This window comes from Gymnoscopelus braueri (genome assembly GCF_963280865.1).
Source record: "Gymnoscopelus braueri genome assembly, chromosome: 10".
NCBI classification, from domain to species: domain Eukaryota; kingdom Metazoa; phylum Chordata; class Actinopteri; order Myctophiformes; family Myctophidae; genus Gymnoscopelus; species Gymnoscopelus braueri.
The window spans coordinates 38,509,397-38,530,457 of record NC_137611.1 but is presented as its reverse complement, the minus strand read 5'-3'; the positions used below and the strand labels follow the sequence as shown (position 1 = coordinate 38,530,457).

At 39.5% G+C, this 21,061-nt stretch overlaps 1 protein-coding gene across 2 annotated transcripts; it reads right to left on the bottom strand.

Moving 5' to 3' along the window:
• Positions 1-2,741: 2,741 nt before the first annotated feature.
• miga1 (mitoguardin 1) lies at positions 2,742-19,147 on the bottom strand. Of its 2 annotated transcripts, none has more exons than XM_080440934.1 (16): positions 19,034-19,147; positions 17,354-17,516; positions 15,105-15,273; positions 14,019-14,143; positions 12,567-12,699; positions 12,211-12,365; positions 9,485-9,611; positions 8,543-8,643; positions 6,225-6,343; positions 5,924-5,996; positions 5,693-5,779; positions 5,477-5,575; positions 4,264-4,398; positions 3,966-4,019; positions 3,690-3,806; positions 2,742-3,294 (listed from the first exon to the last, which is right to left on the bottom strand). In XM_080440934.1, exons 2-16 carry the CDS (start codon positions 17,450-17,452, stop codon positions 3,076-3,078), a joined length of 1,812 nt encoding a protein of 603 aa, XP_080297060.1. In that variant the 5' UTR covers positions 17,453-17,516; positions 19,034-19,147; the 3' UTR covers positions 2,742-3,075. The 2 variants fall into 2 exon arrangements, with proteins under 2 accessions (XP_080297060.1, XP_080297061.1); XM_080440935.1 differs by having other exon boundaries at positions 12,229-12,365.
• Positions 19,148-21,061: the final 1,914 nt, after the last annotated feature.

Below are 21,061 nucleotides of genomic sequence, written 5' to 3'. Positions count from 1 at the left end.
AGTCCCAGCATTGAAATACATGCTCTTTTCTGTGATGGTGTGAAGACCTGTGAATATACCCTAAAGTGCAGTGCAAATCTACTACTCAAACACTGCTGCCTTCACTTCTCACACAGTGTTGGAGGATGCTGCAAGCTTAGGTCATAGAAATCAGGCCCTGTGGTAGTTTGTCCCCAAAAGGAGGAATCCTTTGAGTCTGTCCCTCCGCTGTGAACGTAGACCATTCGAGCGCTCCAGTGATTAAGGTAAAACCAAGCAATGCAATCAAATGACAAATTTTGTGATGATCGCAAAGTGTTGGTCAGATGGGTGTTTTTCAGCTTGGATTGACTGTTTCTTAACCATGCCATAGTGTTGATAGTTGTCTGATGGACTGTCTTTTCATTTTTCATGAATCTCTTGAATGCCTTCACCACTCACTGTCATTAGGACTTTTGCATAGAACCAATGCTTTAGAGAGTTGGATGAGGACCAGGTACTGTTGGGCTTTGTGGGTTTAAATGTGAGAACTCCTAGTTCCTTTGTCAGTAAATGGAAACTGTTTTATTTGAATCCAAATTTTACTTTGAAAGGTCACATATACTGTTTTGAAGCTGGCGATTATCTCTGCGTGTGAGATGTTCTTTCCCTCTGAACTAAGTGTTTCGACAAAGACCGCATTGAGAGGTGTAGAAGACAAAACAGAAGTGAGACAGATAAGGAGCATGCCTTAGAGGTAAACAAAGGTTTCATGTGCTGTGTATAATAAAGAATGTATTTGTTTTATTTTTTATCTGTTTTGACCGGTTTTTCCATTGTTGCCATGTCCATTAATAAAATTGTAACAAATAACTTATACTTGTTAACTCTTTCATTTCACTAATATACACCACCTACAAAGTACCTGACACTGCTCCTTAAAGTGGCAGGAGAATAGCCTAGAGCTGGGGTCTTCAATGTTTTTCTAGCTGAGAGTAATCAATATTAATATATAGCGTTGCTTATTTTCAGTTTTTCAGAATCAAGCATTTGTGGGAAGAGTCGTTAAAATACATTAGGGGAAACAAGTGAGTTTAGACACCATTTATTGCTCATGTGTTTGGCAATGGTCATCAAGAATACAGATGAACCAGTTTAGATAGGGGATCCTTGCAACCAGTCAAACTGACATAATTCAATAAAGACTTGACTTATGTACCGATTTGTGTTAGGCCTATGGCAAAGTACTTGCCCACTGAACGATACACATGCCTCGTTTCTGAGGTTATAATACAAGCATAGTTAATCACATTGATTTAGGATTTCCTCATAACTTAAATACGAGGCATAATTAGCAGCTCTGAATGTGGGAATCCATGCAAGTGGGCTGGATTACAGTGACGGCCAATATCAAGGGAATTGCCAAACCTCTGGTATTGGGATATATATGGTGGTTATTAATTAAAAGACATTATGCTGTTGATCACTCAAATCACAAGTCTTTTTATATATACTGTGGTTTCTCAAGATCACATGTAGCTACATGCTACATTAACAATTCTGAAATCACATCTCCCTGAATCCTTAAGGTCCTAGCAAGATCCTCCACAATCAAAGCTAAACTTCTATTGCAATTACATACAAGGGTACAATTTGAACGTCTAGAAATATATTTATACGTATATATTACGTTACTATTTAAAATAAATAGTTTCCCCTCAAACCACACAACTCTAAACAGCACTTGATCTAACTATTTACAATACGTATAGCAAAAACGTCCCCAAAAAAGTCAAAGCTCACATCAAAGAAATTATAAAATTATGACATGATAAAAAGAAAATGTATAAGAAAAAAGATGTAATAAGAAAACGTTAACAAAAAAGACGCACCAGTATCACTTTATATTGGCCATTGTAGTATATTTAATATATATTCATTTGGGAACTGGAAGGTTTCCGGTTCTATCGTGTGTGTTAATGTATGACACATAAAAGCGCTTTAGATAAAGGCGCTATATAAAAGCATCCTTTACTTACACTACAATGAGACCACTATAAAGTGTTACTTAACATTGAGCAGGAGTTGCCATGGCACCACGAGAAAACATGTACTGCGGAGGAGGTCACACCTTATAGGATAATATGTAGCGAAAGGCAGATGAGAGACACTCAAACAGGACAAGGGCTCGTAAGGTTCAATTGGTCCCTCCAACATGGGAACAATATGAGAGATGACGGGCTGATATCGATTCGTAGCTCCTGTAGAAGCAGACCAGGGTGAAATAGTAGTTGCAGGTGACTCTGTTTTAACCTGCTTGAAGCACCAGGTGGAAGGGGTTCGCAGATTCAGTATTATTCAGATGGTGTTACATAATTTGTCAAGTTTCATAAAAGTATCGTTGCAAGAAAACCTTGTAAGTCCAAAACTGTTACTTTTCAAGAAATGGAAAAAGAACGTAACCTCTGTTCCAAAGGATGCAATGCAGTTATTTTGTTACAAGCTTGTTAATATTTTTCATTGGTTAAATATTTATAAAGCCCACAAACTTTCAGAATTCTTTAAAAATAGCAGACCTACAAGCTTGATAATACTTCTCATTGGTTAAATGTTTATAAAACCCATAAACAGAACCACTTTCAAAATTAAGATATTTCCCACACTGCCAATACATAACATATTTGCTTGCTTAAAGTTCTTCTTTCTAATTGGTCTAATAGGCCTAAATGGTGTAATGTTTTTCTTTTCTTTTTAGCTCCAGACCCAAAAGTGTTTGTTTGAAATCACTTGATTTATTTGGATGTGTGTGCCCTTAAGCCTGTTCTACGGTAATAAAAAAAGCAGATCTAAGTTACTTTACTTAACTTGCAATGCAATGCTTGCTTTTTCCCCCGTGACACAAATGTTTATTTTTGCATGAGACTATGAAGTAGGGTAGTAATTCATGAAAAAAACATAGAATGTTGAAACATGGATATACAAGGTTTCCGCTTCAACGCAACTGTATGTTGAATTCAAAGTCAGTGATTATCTTCACATTCACAGAATCCTAACGGGGCGAACCCCATCCATTTGGTAGTCACAAGTTTGACCCCAGATCTGTTGTATCTCTCAGTCTCACTGTGTCTTTGCCTCCAGGAGGGCGTTGGGCACCAGGTGTACCTGTGGAGAGGCACATCCGTTGAGGTGTCGGAGGGAGTCCGTCCCCAGGTAGGCTAGCAGCAGCTCAGAGCGCCTGTGGAGTAGGTGGAGCATGTCCTCTGCCAGGCTCTCCACTGTGGAGTATCGAACTTTTTCCATGTCAAAGATGTCCTTCAGGAAGAACAATACCTGATCCTGCGGGGCCAGAGACACGGATAAAAGAAGTCATACATGCACCATGAAGCAAAGCAATTACTTTAGGTGTGTCATATCGCAATAGTTATTAAACTTTAATTGGAGACACTTCAACACTGAATGTCTACTACTTGAATATCCGGAACTGGACATACAATAATACATCCAATAATGTGACACAGCACAAAATTATGTTTTCTCTGCTATTTGATTCATTCACAAACAAGGAAACTTGAGCCAAGTGATTTCAACAATTAGAGATTGCAATACACCTCACCTCCATAGAGGTGAGGCAATGATATTTCATTTCTAATCGTTCGTGTGGAGAAACAATCTTATACACAAAAAGAACTAACAGGCAAAGTCCATTTCATTATTATCAAAGGTTAACTGACCTTGAAGAAACAGCAGAAGTCATGCAAGGAGCTCTTGGGTCCGAGGAAGCCCCAGGCCAGGACTGGGCTGATATGTTCACACACAGCATAGAAATGGGCTATGAACCCATCAGACACCTGAGGTGAAACCATACCATAAGTGGCATGCAGGGAGTTAGCAAGCTGTTACACATTAGGATTGTACGACTATATTTTCACCTGTTACACACCATTATTATAATACAGAATTTGGAATTACATGATTACATGAATATCTATTTCAGTCTTGTACAATACCTTCATGTGCTGTCTCTTCTGCTTCAGCACTGACCAGCAACTAGATGCCACTGCCTGTGAAATATTTGAGTCAGATTAAAAGAACAAGTGGATGTATTCAGTTTAACCACTTTAAACCAGCTATTCGAAAATAGCCAATCTATAAGCTCACAACACGTTGCAATGGAATGTGCTGTGAGATCGTAGATCTGTTATTTTCTTATGGGGGTCTCTGATACAAACTCTTTTCAGATGGGGGTCTGCGGCCAGGCTTGACATGAAAACGTTTGATACCCATCATGCATTAAACTACACTCACCGTCTCCTTGAAGGAGCTGTTGAGCCAGCGATTGTTGAGAACATTCTGGATGGACATGGGAGGGTTCTCCAGGTCCTCAAACGAGTCCATCAGGATGAAGTCCAGCACGATGTCGTAGAAGTTGAGGTGCTTAACCTAGCCAGGAGGAATACCCAGGTTGAGTTGAAATGGACCCTTTCTTAACATGACTGAGAACCCCCTAGGGCCTAGGGTGAGTAATGCATGCACACAGATCTTCTTAGTACAACTGTACTTTAGAGCTATGGTAAATGGACTTTGCTAGTGCTTTACAATGTATTTCACATTCACCCATTCACACACCGATGGCGGAGGAAACCATGCAAGGCACCAACCTGCTCATCGGGAGCAGTTAGCGGTCCAGTGTCTCGCTTAAAGGACACTTCGACACGTAGCCAGGAGGAGCCTCGGATCGAACCCGAAACCTTCGGATTCCAAAACGTCCGCTCTACCTCCTGAGCCACTGCCGCCCTACAGCTGCTTAGTACTGTCACATTCTTCCACTGGCGGTTAAGTGCTTTTCTCAAAGCTATGACTGTGATAGTCTCACGTGGGCAAACCCACTGTTGTTGTATCTCATCAATTCCAGCGACAGAGGGACTGAATCTCAAGTCAGCATGTCTTGGGTTTTGCCACAGAAAAAGTCAGGTAAGCCTCTGATTGGTTGGGCTGTAGAAGTCTGTGTTGGGTCAATTTATACGTCTATCAGGCATTTTGTTTTTGTCTACGAGTCACTCCTTAACCACTTTTCAATAGTTGTGCCCCAGAAGTTAGATTTCAAATTGTCGAGGCTATGTCTAAGATAGTTGTTTTCATTATTTGCCTGCCCATAGTGTGTGTATGTACACTATGTGAGGGGAATTAATTATGAAATGTAAAAGTCAAGCATCTTTGCTACATATTCCCTCCAGCTCGAAATTGTGAATATTACATGACATAATTATCAGATGAAATGTCTTGTGTTTCTCTTGTGTAGTGTTTTCTGTGGTATGTTTATGATGAAAGATACAAACTCAGTTGCATCTTTGCAACTCTACTGAGCTCTGTGAATTATGAACAAATGGAAAAAATATTCAGACACGCTTGAGTGTTCATCCTTCTTACAAGTTCTTACAAGCCAGTTAACAGTGTTTATGTGTGCACAATGTTTGTGTTATTATCGTGTGCACCATATCTATAACACAAGGAATCTCACCCCGCGTGTGGCGAGTTCCACTTCAGTGTTTTCCCAGTGTTCCGTTTGATCCAGGAAGGAAATCATCTCTTCAAACACTTCCTCAAATCTCGTCGGGTTCTGGCAGACAAAAAAGAAAAAGAAAATGTGGTGAAAACAATCACTAATTTGTTTGAGGTTTAAGTTAAATTTGGTGTGTGTGAAATGAATGTAGGACTATTGCGGGTTCGGTCTTGCCTTTCTTGCTTTAACAATTATAGAGGACAAGATTTTCTTTCCGGTGTCAGCCAGAAACGTCCTGGTCGCCGTCTCGCATAAAATGAGCTGGAGAAAAAACAAGACGTGTTTTATAGCCTTAAGTCTTATTTATGCTTCGGAGAAAAAGTGTCTCTTTCTTGACACTTAATGCCAAAGCAAAGGCTGAGTTCTTGTTTATCTTTACTCCACATGCTGAGGCATGAGCCATACCTGACACGCCTGCCGCACACAATGCAACTTGGCCAAGAAGTCTGTGTCCCCAACACACTCAAGCATCTCCGTTCTGTCATTGAAAAGGTATATAAAAAAACAATGATAATAAATAATTTACATGATCTAAGCTCTCTGCGTCATCCAATTTAAGGCCCATTCCAACTAGGCTTTGGAAAAGATATTCATCGACATAAGAATTAGAAGCACAAAAGCTGAATAAATGTAAGGGAATTTGGCTAGGTGGCACTGGTGCATAAACATACTGTCACACTCAATCAGATGAAGCAGGTAATCGTACCGTATCACCCTACAGGAGATGTTACCGTCCTCTGCCATCTGCAGTGCCTCTTCGTAGAAGGGGTAACGGCAGAGTGTGCCCACAGCACAGGAACTCCTTAGCTCTCTGTGCTCTGATAGCTGTGACACAAAAGGACAGCATGCTGTAGGTAGGAAACTGAGTGCCATGCAGTAATAGACCAGTGGTTCTCAAGCATTTTCACGTCAAGGACCCACAAATGTATTTGGCCATGGAACCCCATCTGAAAAGATTTGGTGCGAGGGAACCCCATAAGAGAAGATTTGTGTACATAATTTCAAAATGATTCAAAATGTTTCCAAACTTTTAACCATTTTTCAAAATGTTTCCAAACTTTTAACCATTTTTCATAATGTTTCAAAAATAGCAGATCTACAAGCTCACAATGCGTCGCATCGTGTTGTGTGAGCTTGTAGATCTACTATTTATGAATAGCCAAAGTATAAAATAGGATTAAAGTGGTTAAACTTATTTTGATGCTACTGTATAACCAATTTAGCTGGGGACTCCCTGGAACCCCCTCAAGGACCCCGGACCCCACTTTGGGAACCACTAATATAGACATGATATTATTTTATTAATCACTGTCTGTACATAACTCGTCCTGTGTTGTTTGTGCTTTCACTGAGGAGGCATTGGTTTTCTGGTGATGGATTAGGTAAGTAGTTAGGTAGGTAGATATCTTCTGTGAATACCCCGTGTCAAGTTAATAAAGTAAGTCGTAATCATGGTTAAGCATATTAAGCAGGTCACAAGTCCTTGTGTCTAAACCTGAGACGTCCTGTTCCACAGAGCTCTGACTCAATTAAACCCTTCGTCGCCTTGAGCTAACCTCGCATCACCAGGCTTTTACAACCTTGAGCAGTCTTGCTTTGATTAACCCTGCAGGCTGTACCGACAATCACTCTCGCTAAATGTCCTTGAGACTTCTCCCTTCCAATTTTGAATAATCTTAATGTTTTGAGATCTTGCTTTCATTTATGATTGATTTACTGTCTACGTATAAAGCAGTTTGTACCGCTGTGTTATACAAATAAAGTTTCTTCTTCTTATTCGTTATACCATCCCAAACCAGGCTGAGTTCTCTCAACGTTGTCTTAACCTTGGAGGAAACACAGCAGTAGTCTCCAGAGTGACAAGATGTATATACAGTACAATGATGGAGGAATGTTAAACGGTCTAATTATAGATCACTGACCCAGTTCTACTGGCAAGATCTTACCCTGCCCCCTCAGTGCTACAACATACAGAGAGCACACAGTTGGGGTTCATTTGATCCAACCTTCATTCTCAATAAATCATTCATTGTTTGGATAGAAAAAGCTTGTTGGGAGAAAAAGATGCGGCAGTTTTGAAATCAAGTTTTTAGTCTCCACAAAATGGCAAATCAATCTTAAATAAATATGTCCTTGTAAAATCAAAACCCATTAATCCTTCATTTAACACCATAGCACTGGTTACACAGACGGACCTCTCATGTACTTAGTTGACGAACATAGCCGATGTACAAGCTCAGAACGAGTCACGAGTTGTGACACTTTGTGAGCTTGCAGATCTGTTATTTTTGCCAAATGTTGGGGAGTAGGGACGTAGGGACGTTGTGAGTAAATGAGAAAATAGCTCAGGTAGAACTAGGCCATCTGTATCAAGCCCCCCTGCTGTTACCAAGCTTCAGTTCCTACAGCTCAAACCAGCTGAGATTACGTAGGCAGCCTATACTTGCTTTCCCCACCTACTGTAACTCAAACCAAATCTCCCTTTCTGCTCCTTAGTCTTAGCTTAATTTTATTTTAGCCTTTTAACTTATTTTTTCCCCTCCTAAATACAATTTTTAAGCTGTTTTGTAAAGCGACTTTGGGTACTAAGAAAAGCGCTATATAAGTCTGATATATTATTATTATTATGCCATGCTGCCTTCAAATTACTACTGTAAGTGCTCCATTTGTGTGCTTACTGTTCAAATGGACTACACTCCCAGCTGAACCTCAGATCTACAGTTAAGACCAGCCTATAACAACTAATGCACATACACAGAACTAGGGAACATGGCATGGTCAAGCAGTTGTATCGTAATTTAATTTTCTCATTTCATCATTTTGTCAAGCAAAGATTTGTCAAAATTATATATTTTTTTTAAAGAAAAGAAACATTTCCATTTTTAAGTATATTAGTGGTTAAATTAAAAAGATGAACAATCTTTTTTTATTCATCCCCAGTTCTTAAAATAATGAACATAATAATAATGTGGATATTTCACTCACAAACTTACCACAAATGTGTGTGGCAGATGATTGTCTTACCTCAGCAGCAGACACAAAAGAGTCATTGGAGGCGATGCTCATGCTGTCTCTCATGCAGGTGTCCTCTCGGTCCTCTCTGGCTGACATATCTGTCATGTTATCTGGTAGAGGGAACAACAAATAACATCGTTACAGAAGCTGTCTCTCAGGCAGGTGTCCTCTAGGTCCTCTCTATCTGGTAACATCCGCTGAAGTTGGAATACATTTCAAGAGATACATGCATTAAGACCATTTAACACCTTGGGTTTTGTTTAATACATGTACTGTACATGCTGTAGACCTACTGGTTACAACCTTCTACTTATTGTAATGCATTTATTCTTCTATGTTGCATCATGTCTATGCTGTGTGGACCTTTGAAACACATTGATAAAAGTCTACCGGGCTTGTCTATTCAATAGCCAGCAGGTTTGTGTGATGCAAACAGGAGTGACATTGAAGAAACAATAGTTTTATTGCATTCTTCCTGACAGTCCTTAAAACTGGATGTTATCCGTCTTGCGTGCACAAGAAGCATAACATCCAGTGTTAAGCACTGCCCTTGACAGTGAGGAATAGAATTGTAGGTACATACAGTACGTAACACTCCCGTTCTCCATCAGGTCAAAAGGACAACAGATGGTGGAAGAGCAGGACAAACTGTGGAATTGTATTAGAAACCAGACTCCTTCTACTATGGCCCGTTAACTTTCAACTTACCCTTGAATTGTTACAGAGAAGCCAGTTGGTAAAATTCATGCAACTGCACAAACATTTATTCCAAAATTAGACACCTTCTTTTCAGATCTACAAGCTTACAACATGTCGCATTGCGGCTTCTGAGCTTGTAGATCGGCTATTTTCGCTACTTTTGGGCGACACTGTCATACGAGGAAGTATAAAAAAAAATAACATAAAAAGATGAAATATTTCCAACAGTGAAGATAACATATACTGACTGACCCTGTCGGTTGCTGTGTGATGAGGAGGACTCTGAGGTGTCCAGTGCTTCTTCAAAGTCCTCCTGGAGACGGTAGGCCTTCTCCAGCAGAGACTCCAGCTTGTGGACGAACTCAGAACTGATCATGTCCTAGAAAAAGAGCAGCCATGTTCTAAGTGATTCTCAAACTTTATCATTTCATTGACCCCCAGTTTGATATGCATTAGGCCACAGGCACCCATTTGATACCCCTGGACCCCAAGAATCTACTGTGAATTAAGAAAAGTCTTACTTTAACTGTGAGTGTGTACAGATGGAACCAAATAGACCCATGTCCATTTGGTTCCATTTGTACACTTAAGTTGAGAACCACTCATATTGAGTTTAAAACAGAGACAGGTTGCTCACCAATATCTATTCGTACCTACAGTAAACACATCCATCCCATGACTATTTCACATGTTTCTTTATATGATAAAATTACACTTCAGTTCATTGTCAAGATGGTATGCCAATTTTCCAATTATTACATTTGTGTCAGGACCCGATGTATTAATATATATTGCTCTTTAAATGCCACCTCATTGCCAAATTTTTGTTCCGACCCACTGGTTGAGAAACACTATAGCAAATAGAAGCAGGGTCAGGAATATCAATTCACCCTTCATTGAGACTTTAGCCCAGTGACCTTTTCACAGACTCTCAATGTGCTTTGAGTTTGCACCTCACATCACTTCATAGAGTCAGCTCACTAGTTTTGTGTACTTGAGCCATTGGCGCGGCTGCCAACAGTTGTCCTTTTTTGTGTGCCAAGTCCTCTCTGGTCCGTTTTTTCCAATATCTGACCCAAACAGACATCCATATACAGTAACACATCTATAAAACAATCCATTTCCATTGAAGAGATACTGTAGGCATCACTCTTGTTAATACTTTCTTGACTTTTGTTTCTTGCAAAGAGGTTCAATGTGCAGTGGATCCTTACAGTGGTCAGAATTATCCATTATTTGGTCCATTATTTGTACATTCTCAGAGTTAAATTAATACTCAGGATCTTTCAGCATATGCTGTAATTCTCCACTTCGATACAGTCATGCTCTAGCCTACTCGTGCATTCAATATGCTCTAGTTTTAGGTGTTTCAAGTGAGGTCTATTAATAAATCTACACTTTTCAACACCTCAGTACTTCAAATGAGAACATTTTTGTACTTTAGTACATTATATAAGTCCTTTTCATTCTTTAATAAACATGGTTTCGATCTTCTCAGATTTGGTTCCACGGAGTATAGTAGACTATTACTTTGTATTAAGAAAACAATAGAGTACCAAGATACTGTCAATCAAACTTTTTATGAATTGTTATGGCTGCAGAGGTACAGTTTGCAACAATTCCACACATTGGTTTCAAAGCAGGGGCGTCAATTGGGTATGGCACGGTATAGCAGGTGCCATACCTTGGCTAAAAAAACAACTATAGTAGAATAGTAGCCTAATGCAGGTGTAAGGCCATGGTGTTTGTATTGTGTTATAGGTATATTGCATAGTTTTCTATGCATTTCTGGGTTTTTGGGGGTGGTTAACCCCCCAAAAAGAATTCCCCCAGGATAGGTGTCCCTTATTTTCATCTCTGGGAGTTGGCAACCCTAACCTTGCCATACCTTAGCTTTTTCTGAACTGACGCCACTATTTCAAAGGTGTTCCTAAATCCTAATCGGTTCAACCCTGTAAAGAACGTATGTACAGCATGCACTAATAATACTGCAATGTACTTAAAATGTTGTGAATGTTTAAATTATCCTCCTCAGAAGAGCAAGCACCAGACAGGACATGTGTTTGGGTGGAAGAGCTTAAGTATCTAACTTGAACTAATCTAAAAACCTTTGTACTAATCCTAAGAGTCACTGAACTGAACCCAGTGACATGAAGCGTTGAGTGATAGCTACTGTATTCATAGGTCTCCATTTTAGACCGTTTCCAAGCAAAAATACATCTGCTTTTCATTTATATGTTGAAATGCAACAATTGTGTGAGATGTAAGTTATTAAAATGCATCTAAATGCCTCTAGGTCCGACTCATCTTATAGATCATAACTGGACATTTCTAAAGACGTGAAATGGTGCTTGCTTTGACAGTGTGGCAATATACAGCCAGTACTAGATACAGACTAATAAATCATTATTTAAAACTCATCATAATTATCATAAGTCAGGGTGCCTCTGTTTCATTTATGTATATAAGATTAATACGAGTTCAGCTTGACCTGTATATATACGTATAATGTCAAAATCTAAATGGAATAATTGTCATGCGAGTACTGTAAAAAATAATACGTGTGAATAAACACTCAATTTATACAATTCATTTAATTGGTTAAAGTCACACTGTGTAACATCAAACACATCTGGTAGCTCCGTTGTCTGTTAGAATGGCAATTCCAAGAATTCAGTTTGAAAGAAAATGGAATCGTAAACGAAATCGGATTACCGTCCGAGGTTCTTTTGGAAAGCAACAACAACGTTTTCAGAAACCGTATGGATTAACTTCAAAATACATAACTAAATGCATTTCAGGTGCCTGCGTTATTTTCACGTGAGTACACACTCGTGAAAATAAATTTCATTTCATTTGTGTTTAGAGAAGTTGTCAAAAACACATTCATATATCGAATGGCTCATGTGAAAACTATACATTTTCGTTTAATTGAAAAGGTTACACAGTGTGACTTTAAGATCTTTTGATTTACATACGTATGCGTATGTGCCAACCTCCATGCTCTGCTCGGCAATGGCGTCTCCAGCTGCCATTTTGACTGAAGCACAAGTGGCGTCATCGTCAGCCTGTTTGCTCCTGAACGTCAATGCTTGCTCCCATCGCCTCAGAGCCTCCTCAAACAGCTCCATACCTGCATGCACACGCGCACACACACACACACACACACACACACGCACACGCACACGCACACGCACACACGCACACACACACACACACACACACACACACACACACACACACCTTTCTATGAGTCCTGTGCTGAAGAAAATGTCATTCCACATGTCATCCATTCATATGTATGTTTCACTGATGGTATGTTTTCTTTCCTCACCCATAAGGTACAGGTTTTCTGGTGTGGTCACAGGTATGCTGACCACATTGCAGATGTCATCGTCCAGTGATCTGTCCCAACAACTGGATTCATTAGCGCACGTGCAGCTACTGGCTGAGTTAATGCTCTTCACCTGGGAGGAGATGAGGGAGGATGGCAGACAGAGGTACAAGGTAAGGCTAGGCATGTCCCGATCATGACATTTTACATGATGATTAATTGTCATACAAATAATTAGCGATTAACAATTTATTTATTGTGATTTTGGCATTGAACATTGGAACATATAAATAAATAAATAAACATAAACAAAAATTGCACAGGGCAGATATGACAAATACTTTAAATATACAAACTGAGAAATGACTGACATTTAATAATTGTATACTTACATTTTTTTGTTAAACAGTGGAAATAGCCGATCTACAAGCTCACAAAGCTTGTAGATATGCAATTTCTGCTAATTTTTTTATAATAATTTTTGGGCGGTGAAACCGCCCCTATAAGTGAGATTTGGAAAAATGTACAAATATCTTGGGCAGTGAAACCGCCCCTAAAAGTGAGGTTTGGAAATTTGTACAATTATCCTGCGCTGTGATTGGCCAATCACAATCTATTCAGGACTGTGATTGGCCAGTGTCACATGACACATGTGCATAGCCCTATATAAGCAACCATAACTTCAAAAAAAACATAACTTTGTTTTTTTTAAGTTATGGTTTTGTCCATCATAAATAGTGTTTCAATAAATGTATTTATCTTTTATCTTTTGTACATGATTGATCGACTCCATTCAGTATTGTGATTAGCTAACAAGACACCGCCCACTTCACACAGGGTGTGATTTTTTTATAGGATTAGAAGATTATGTAATAATTGTGACAGGCCTAGGTAAGGCTTGACAGAACAGCAGCAGCAACAGGCAGCAGGCAAAAAGCATGTCATCAGTTTCATATTCCAAACTGAGTAGCTAAATGCTAATGAGTGTATTAACACAATCTAGTCAAACTCGAGTCAAGTGATATTTGTTTGCACTTGATTTAACCTTTGCAGTGTACCACATTAGTGTGGTTTACTGTGTCAGGAAAACTCAGATAGTGTTAGCGTAGAAACACTCAAATGTCCTTAAAACACCATTTCCAAAGCCAAACTATCAGGCACTTATCATCATTGTGCCCTATGATGCAACCTCACGCACTGGACACGTGGATCAAAATGAACTATGAAAAGTATTAGTTGAAGCTATTTTTCCTGTGATCCCATCTTGACTCCTGACTAGAATATTGAGTCAAAACATACCCCAGTACCCATGATTGATCACATCTAGCTTACAATATAGGCATTTAGCTCACGTCTAATACAGAGCGGGTTTACCACAAGTGCAACTATATACTATGTTTTGGTTCCCCCAGCCTCCAACCACTTTGCACGTGTGCTCATACTGTATCTTACCGAGGTCAGACTCTGCAGAGACCCAGACAGTTTGCTGTAGGGTCCTCTGTTGGGGAGCTGAACACAGGAATCACCATTCTTGGAGTTGAGGGAGAGAGTGACGCTGTGTTGGTTGTTGTTGTTGCCTTAGAGAGAGAGACAGAGAGATGAACACAGTGACAGCACACAGGAGTTCATGTTTACTGTCCCATTACACAAGCATGGGTCAGGACTACACAACACAGGAGCCAGTTGCACCACCTCACACAAAGTTCAAACTTAGCCTATAGTTATAGCTTAAGTGGCTTTTAAAAAGCCATTTAAGCTATAACTAGGCTAAGTTTGAACTTAGTGTGAGGTGGTGCAACTGGCTCCCCTGTGATGAGCAGCCCTGATCAGCCCACTAGCAAAGCTGTGTAAGTAATTCTCTTGCTGCTTCTGCTTGAATGACTGATATTGCTATAGTGCGTAGCAAAAAATCCTGAAGGGGGCGTCAACAAGTGTCAATTGGTAGCGGTGGACATCTTGGTGGGACAATGTTACTACTACTGTACATTAGGATATGTCTGAAAAAGTCAGATATAGTTGGATCACACGATACGTAGAAAGTAATCCTCACGCCTAAATAATTTATTGTGATTGTCTGATCTCTCTGAAAATCATTGTATACTCTATGTGACAAATGCAGGTTTGAACAAATGCTAAGAACCATAAAACTACTTCCTCATCATCAGCTTAACTAGTTTTTAGGCCATTTAATGTAATACAATTTTTCAATATGACTCGTATCACTAAATACTAAGTAAGTTAAAGTGTTTATCTGTACCCTGATCTGTATTAAACATGGTAGCTTAGTAGAGGACTGCTTAGTAGGCTGTAATTGTGATTAAATTATACACTAACCACTAGTCTACGATATAAAATCAAGATCCAAGGTCAGCTTGTTATTCCCATTTATCGGTAGAGGCTTAACTTGTAAGTACAGTGGCAAACATTTTTTATTGCTGAATATGGCAATTGCACTACAAAATGTGATACTCTGAAACCTCTTTACATGATTAAAAACCTCTTCCATTTGTAACACTGCCCAGGCCTATAGTCCCTTACCTTTCCCTGTTATGACGGAAGGGAATTCAAAGCTGGCCTGTTCCCACTCGGGTGACTGGCACTTCTTCTTTCCCTTCCGCCTCTGGAAGTGGCGTGCGAGGAAGAGAAGTGAAACGCCACCGAGAGCGGCGGCAGCCACTAGCTTCTTGGCATCTGTGCTGAGGCTCACCTAGGAGGAGAGACGTAAAGAGACAGAGTTAGGATAACGCATAACATATATGTATAGCATGCTATTATACTGTGTGTGTGTGTGTGTGTGTGTGTGTGTGTGTGTGTGTGTGTGTGTGTGTGTGTGTGTGTGTGTGTGTGTGTGTGTGTGTGTGTGTATATGTATATGTATGTGTATGTGTATATGTATATGTATATGTATATGTATATGTATATGTACACACACACACACACACACACACACACACACACACACACACACACACACACACACACACACACACACAGTATATATATGCTGTATATACAGTACATATGCAGTATAAGACCCCACAAGGATATTTGTCTACCTGCAGAGTAGGCCATTCAAAAGCCAAAACGTCCAGGGTGAACTGTGCAAAATGTGGAGTAAATCCTCCTATGACTGTCTACCTTGTGTGTGCAACACGATGCAGAAACTTGGTCAGATACCAGAGAGTTTATGTGGGGACGTGACAGTCTGAACGCACAGCTATCAAATGCACAGAGGACTGGGAGACAGTGTACTGTCTAGAGTTCAAAGTATCAATTTCACACAGCTCACTAAGCCAAATTCAACAGCTATAGATAGCTTCATTCGATGGTGATGGGCATTACATACGACTATGCTGCCACACATTTCCACCAACTGAAGATTATATAAAAAGGAGGAAGGGATGAAGAGCTATGACAACAGCAATAATATTGACTGAGTGTATACTACATGAGACAGAATATTGATTACATAAACAAAAAGGCACTGAACTGGCGCTGAACCCTGTCGCCATGTTGGTGACACACACAGGCTATCATATTGGCACTGTCACTTTCTGTATATGGTTAATGTGAATATATTCCTTTGCCATCTCACTGCCACTGTCAAATTGTGTATACTGTATGACTCAATATACTCTATTCACACACATGTAATAATACTTGTTATCTGCTGCTAAGTGATTTATCTTACTTGCACAAGAGATGGCACTCTGCCTTATTTCTATTCTAATTTTTACACTTTTCATACTATATTTGATATTATTTTGTCATTAGCCTTTTTCTTTTTTTGAACTATGTCATACAAACATGTGTACACACACACACACACACACACACACACACACACACACACACACACACACACACACACACACACACACAATCATTTATTTATGTCCAGATTGTCCACATAAGAGATACAATACAAGGACAAAAAATGTACAGTCAGCAAATCATGGACAAATACCCCCACACCCTTCAGGGGTACAAATAACAGCGTCTTCGCCATATTTGGCGGCTACCGATAGTAGAAGAGATTCCACAGAATTTTGCAAGCCGTTTAGCTCTTTTGGCATCCAAAGTTGTTCTCTTACAACCAACCTATGTACATGTCCTAGGCTGCCAAAGATAAGCACAAGTAGATTGCACCTATAGCCTAGCTCTGTGATGGTATGGAGGAGCTGTTGGTATTTAATGACTTTGGTCATAAAAGCTTCCTCTAAGCTAGAGTCAAAGGTGCAGGCCATTTCAAGAATGGAAACTGATCTGGAGCCTTCATTGACAACAACAACATCTGGTGTATTAGCAGACGCACGCACGCACGATCAATCAATTCTGCCAGATTCCAATATTTGAGCGGCCAGGGGATATGTGGTCTGCATGCCCTGTACCAGGTTTGACTGAATCAGACCTTATTACGTCGCTTTGCATTGCTTTCTGACCATACTGCCATTTCTAAAGAAACAACATATTTGGCACACCTCGGGTCAACTTGAGATTTTCCCCTTTTGTAAGATTGAAGCCTTCAAAACAGGTTATCTGCGAGAGAATTACACAATTATTTTGTTGTTGTTGTTGTAAAACAACCATGTAGCCTACATCTCATCTGCGTGAAGAAATTGTAGAAGGAGACTGTCATGGTGTTTTGTCTACAACTGAGAACCTTGCACTTACAAAACTCACTAAATTGACTCTGCTTTCTGTAGACTTAAATACAAAACCCAGGAGACATTCTGCCGTCACACTTCCCATTCTCACACAATCCAACCAAGCTGCCTCCTCCTTACCTGTGTGAGGGAGTTGTAGACAGACAGTGGTAGGTCCAGCGCTCGCAGGGCAGCCACCTTGATGGACAACTGGGAACTAGCAAGTGTCTCATGTGTCATTGTTGCAGCATGTCCATGACTTGGCAGCTAGCTAGCCTGTTTTTGTCGCCATCCTGATCTGGAGCTGTACAGGATGGCAAGGATGATTGACATGTGAGGGCTTAACCTTGGGGGTAAGGACGGGCAGGGACTAGCTTATATAATAAGGTCTGTGGCAACAGTGGCATACTGTACGTGCAAAAGCACACCTGAGTATGGCAGGGCTGCTCAATTGATCATTCTACAAACAAGGAGCCTGTTCTAGGCCATCAAAGCACCGTCATATAGGGCCATGTCATATAACCCATGTGATATGCCCTGAATGACAACAAGTAACACGAGTTAAGTTGACATGACAGAGTGCTTGTTGTAGCAAATCATGATTGATTATCCTATTTGAAGTTGCCTCGCCATCTGACCAATAAATGTACCTTGGTCTCCAGAATAACTGCAGCAACGATTAGCTAACTATCTGATCGCTAGCAGCATGTCATGCCTTATAAGTGCATAATCTAAAAAAATGTAAAATATTGAAGCATCCATCAGGATGGAATTATGAATGACAGGAAAGTTCAGTTCAGGGGTCTCCCTGTCTTTCCAGTTCTTTAGTAATGAGAAAATGCATTTTCAGGTCAGGATGGCAGGGTTTTACAGGTATAGGATAAACAGGATAATCAAGTGTTATTGGAGGTGATGACACAAAGAAATGAGCAGACAATATTGAAACTGTAACATTCTAAATTGAAGGTGATAAATGGGTACCCTCTATTGATTGGAAGAAATTGGCAACCCCACCTGAAAATGTATTTTCTGTTTACTAAAGAGATGGAGGGCCGAGACCCCTGTTACTGAACAAACACTCTATAGCATGATTACTATCGGAATATATAGAGCTATAACTTGTTCACAAAATATATCACTTACACTACCTTTAATAAAAAATAACACAGCAACAAATTCTAGATCAAAACTGCTTGATACATAATCTCTAATAATTGAAAACAAATCTATTCAACCTCGAGATAATGTGGCTGCAACAATCAGCAACTGGGAAGTGGACAATATTAATATATAATATACATTTTGTTGGGTAATAGGCAACTATTACACACTATACTATAATAGGCAACATCACACACTGTGTAGTGTAGGCCTACTCACTGTATTTGTGTTGTTGCACAGCACAGGTACAATAACATTCAATCACCCAGTATGTTACTGAACATTACTCTGCAACAAAGATGCTCTTGCTTTTGTAACACTATGCTTATAACATGTATCATGGAAAAACATGCATCAAATATTCTAAGTAAAGGTCTAAAAGGGTTGTGGATTTTGGTCAATAAACCCGAACAGCGTCAATCCTTACTCGCAGCCCCTAACCAGACAGATAGGTTAAACAGATTAGCATATTAACACCACCTGGATAATAACTGACAGCTTGGCTGATGCTATTAACTATAGCTCTTAGCTCTATTGGGTTTGCTTGTTTAACGAAACAGGCCATCCATTCCAAAACATTACAAGCATACATACAAACCACCAGCTGTCTGGCGCTTTCTAAACGATATATTATACACATTAAAAGGGCAAAGTCATTACATGTTCCGTGCTTGTTGTCCACTTCCTCTGCTCACTGTCCTGCTGTAGATGGTGGCGAATCGGGCGACAGCGTTTCTCCGCGTCGAGGTGACGCTGCCTGGAGCACTGTTTCCCAACCAGTGAGTCGGGACCCATTTGTGGGTCGCGGATCCATTTTTATGGGTCGCGAGTGAATATTCCTCAATTTTTTGTTTCCTATGTTTTCTTTTTAATTATTATAATTTTTAAGCAAAAAATGAAAAAATGCAACAATCTTCCTGAATTAAAAACAAACTCAACATTGGGCGCGTTCGAAAATACAGCACTGAGCGCACTGGCCAATACAAACTAATAGGCGAGTGTGCTCCGGTGCGTAATTTCCGAACGCACCCATTCAATGATTTGTCTAAATAATGTAATAAATACATTTTTTAAAATCTAAGAAATTCCATTAATTAGAAAACAAATGTTTAAGTAGTGAAAATAGCCGATCTACAAGCTTGTGACATGATTCTGCGTAATACAGGAATACATATGTGTACATACATAAGATAGATAGATAGGTAAGATAGATAAAACACGCGCGAAAAAGTTTGGTGTAAATAAATGTTTACTACTGACTGACTGAGTGGCAGTGCTAAAACTGTGTATGTCACGGGGAGTTGCAGACACACACACACACACACACACACACACACACACACACACACACACACACACACACACACACACACAAAGCTGTTATACTCTGTATATCACTAACGTCGAAGAAGGCAATTGTACTCAGGGCATTAGACATCACCCATTCCGATAAAAATGCACCTTAGTATTGAGTTAAATATTTAACTATTTTAAAGTTTATATTTGACAAATTAGGAAGCCCCGCGTGAGCAGGGCATCAAAAAATTAGTTGATACTCATAATGGTCCTCCCCACGGAAATCTTTAGTAAAAGGCGAAAGATTTATACGATCTGAAGAGAACCAAGAGTGTACTACCGAACCTAATTTTCGTTGACTTAATGGTTCACTGCGCTACCACTCGAGGTGACGGTGGAAATAAGTTTTATAGGCCTATACTTTTTTTCAGGCTTTATTATTATAATAAATAGTTAGCGTTATTGGTACAGTTTTTTCCAATTGTATTAATGAAATAACTATAAAAGTAGTACAGGAGCTGGTAAAGAGATAAATCTGTTAGAGTTAATGCACGCATAGCATGCTGGGTAATGGTTAATGTATCGGGCACTGATTGGCCGTTTATCTGTTTGTTTGTTTTCTTCTTTAATTTGAAACAATATAACAACAACAACATAAAATGACAAGCATTAGCTAATGTGTTACTGTTGACGATTATTAACTCGTCAGTTTACTAACCAAACCAAACCATAGAGTTAATAATGAACCAAACAGATTGCATCCCATAGCCGGAGGTACCAATGCGTTGTGATTGGCTAGTTGGTTGTCAGCGAGACCAACAGCAGAGGATTCAACAGCAGAGGACGCTGTTTTTCCTTTTCATTTGGCGATGGGTTCCCAGATTGCTATGTTAATGACCGGGACCCCTATGGATTTGGCCCCATGATTTGGCCACGGACCCCATCCAAATAGATCTTGTTCTAAGGACCCCGCACAAGGTTTAAATAGTTAAACTGATTTTGATGCTACATGGAACCCCTGGAACCATAATCTGAGTTCCCAGAAGTTTTCGCCAGCTCTCGCATACAAACGGGAGGGGCGAGGAAACTGGAACCATAGCCTGAGTGGAAGCCCCTCAAGGATTCCTAGGTGTCGGCCCCCGGACCCCACAGTCTACTCTAAATTAAAATGATATATATATATATATATATATATATATATATATATATATATATATATATATATATATATATATATATATATATAATATAATTATTATGATATATATTATAAAAATTATAATTTGATTAATGTTATTATACATTACATTACATTACATTACAGTCATTTAGCAGACGCTTTTATCCAAAGCGACTTACAATAAATTAATTAATAAATTATAGTACTATTTA

Bases quoted from the DNA above. Each gene is read 5' to 3' on its own strand.
- miga1 (XM_080440934.1), bottom strand. From the start codon at position 17,452: ATGACACATGAGACACTTGCTAGTTCCCAGTTGTCCATCAAGGTGGCT. The intron at 12,366-12,566 runs GTGAGGAAAGAA...GTGTGCATGCAG, and splicing joins AGAAAACCTGTACCTTATGG to GTATGGAGCTGTTTGAGGAG. The intron at 4,399-5,476 runs GTGAGATTCCTT...CCTCCTGGCTAG, and splicing joins TGGAACTCGCCACACGCGGG to GTTAAGCACCTCAACTTCTA.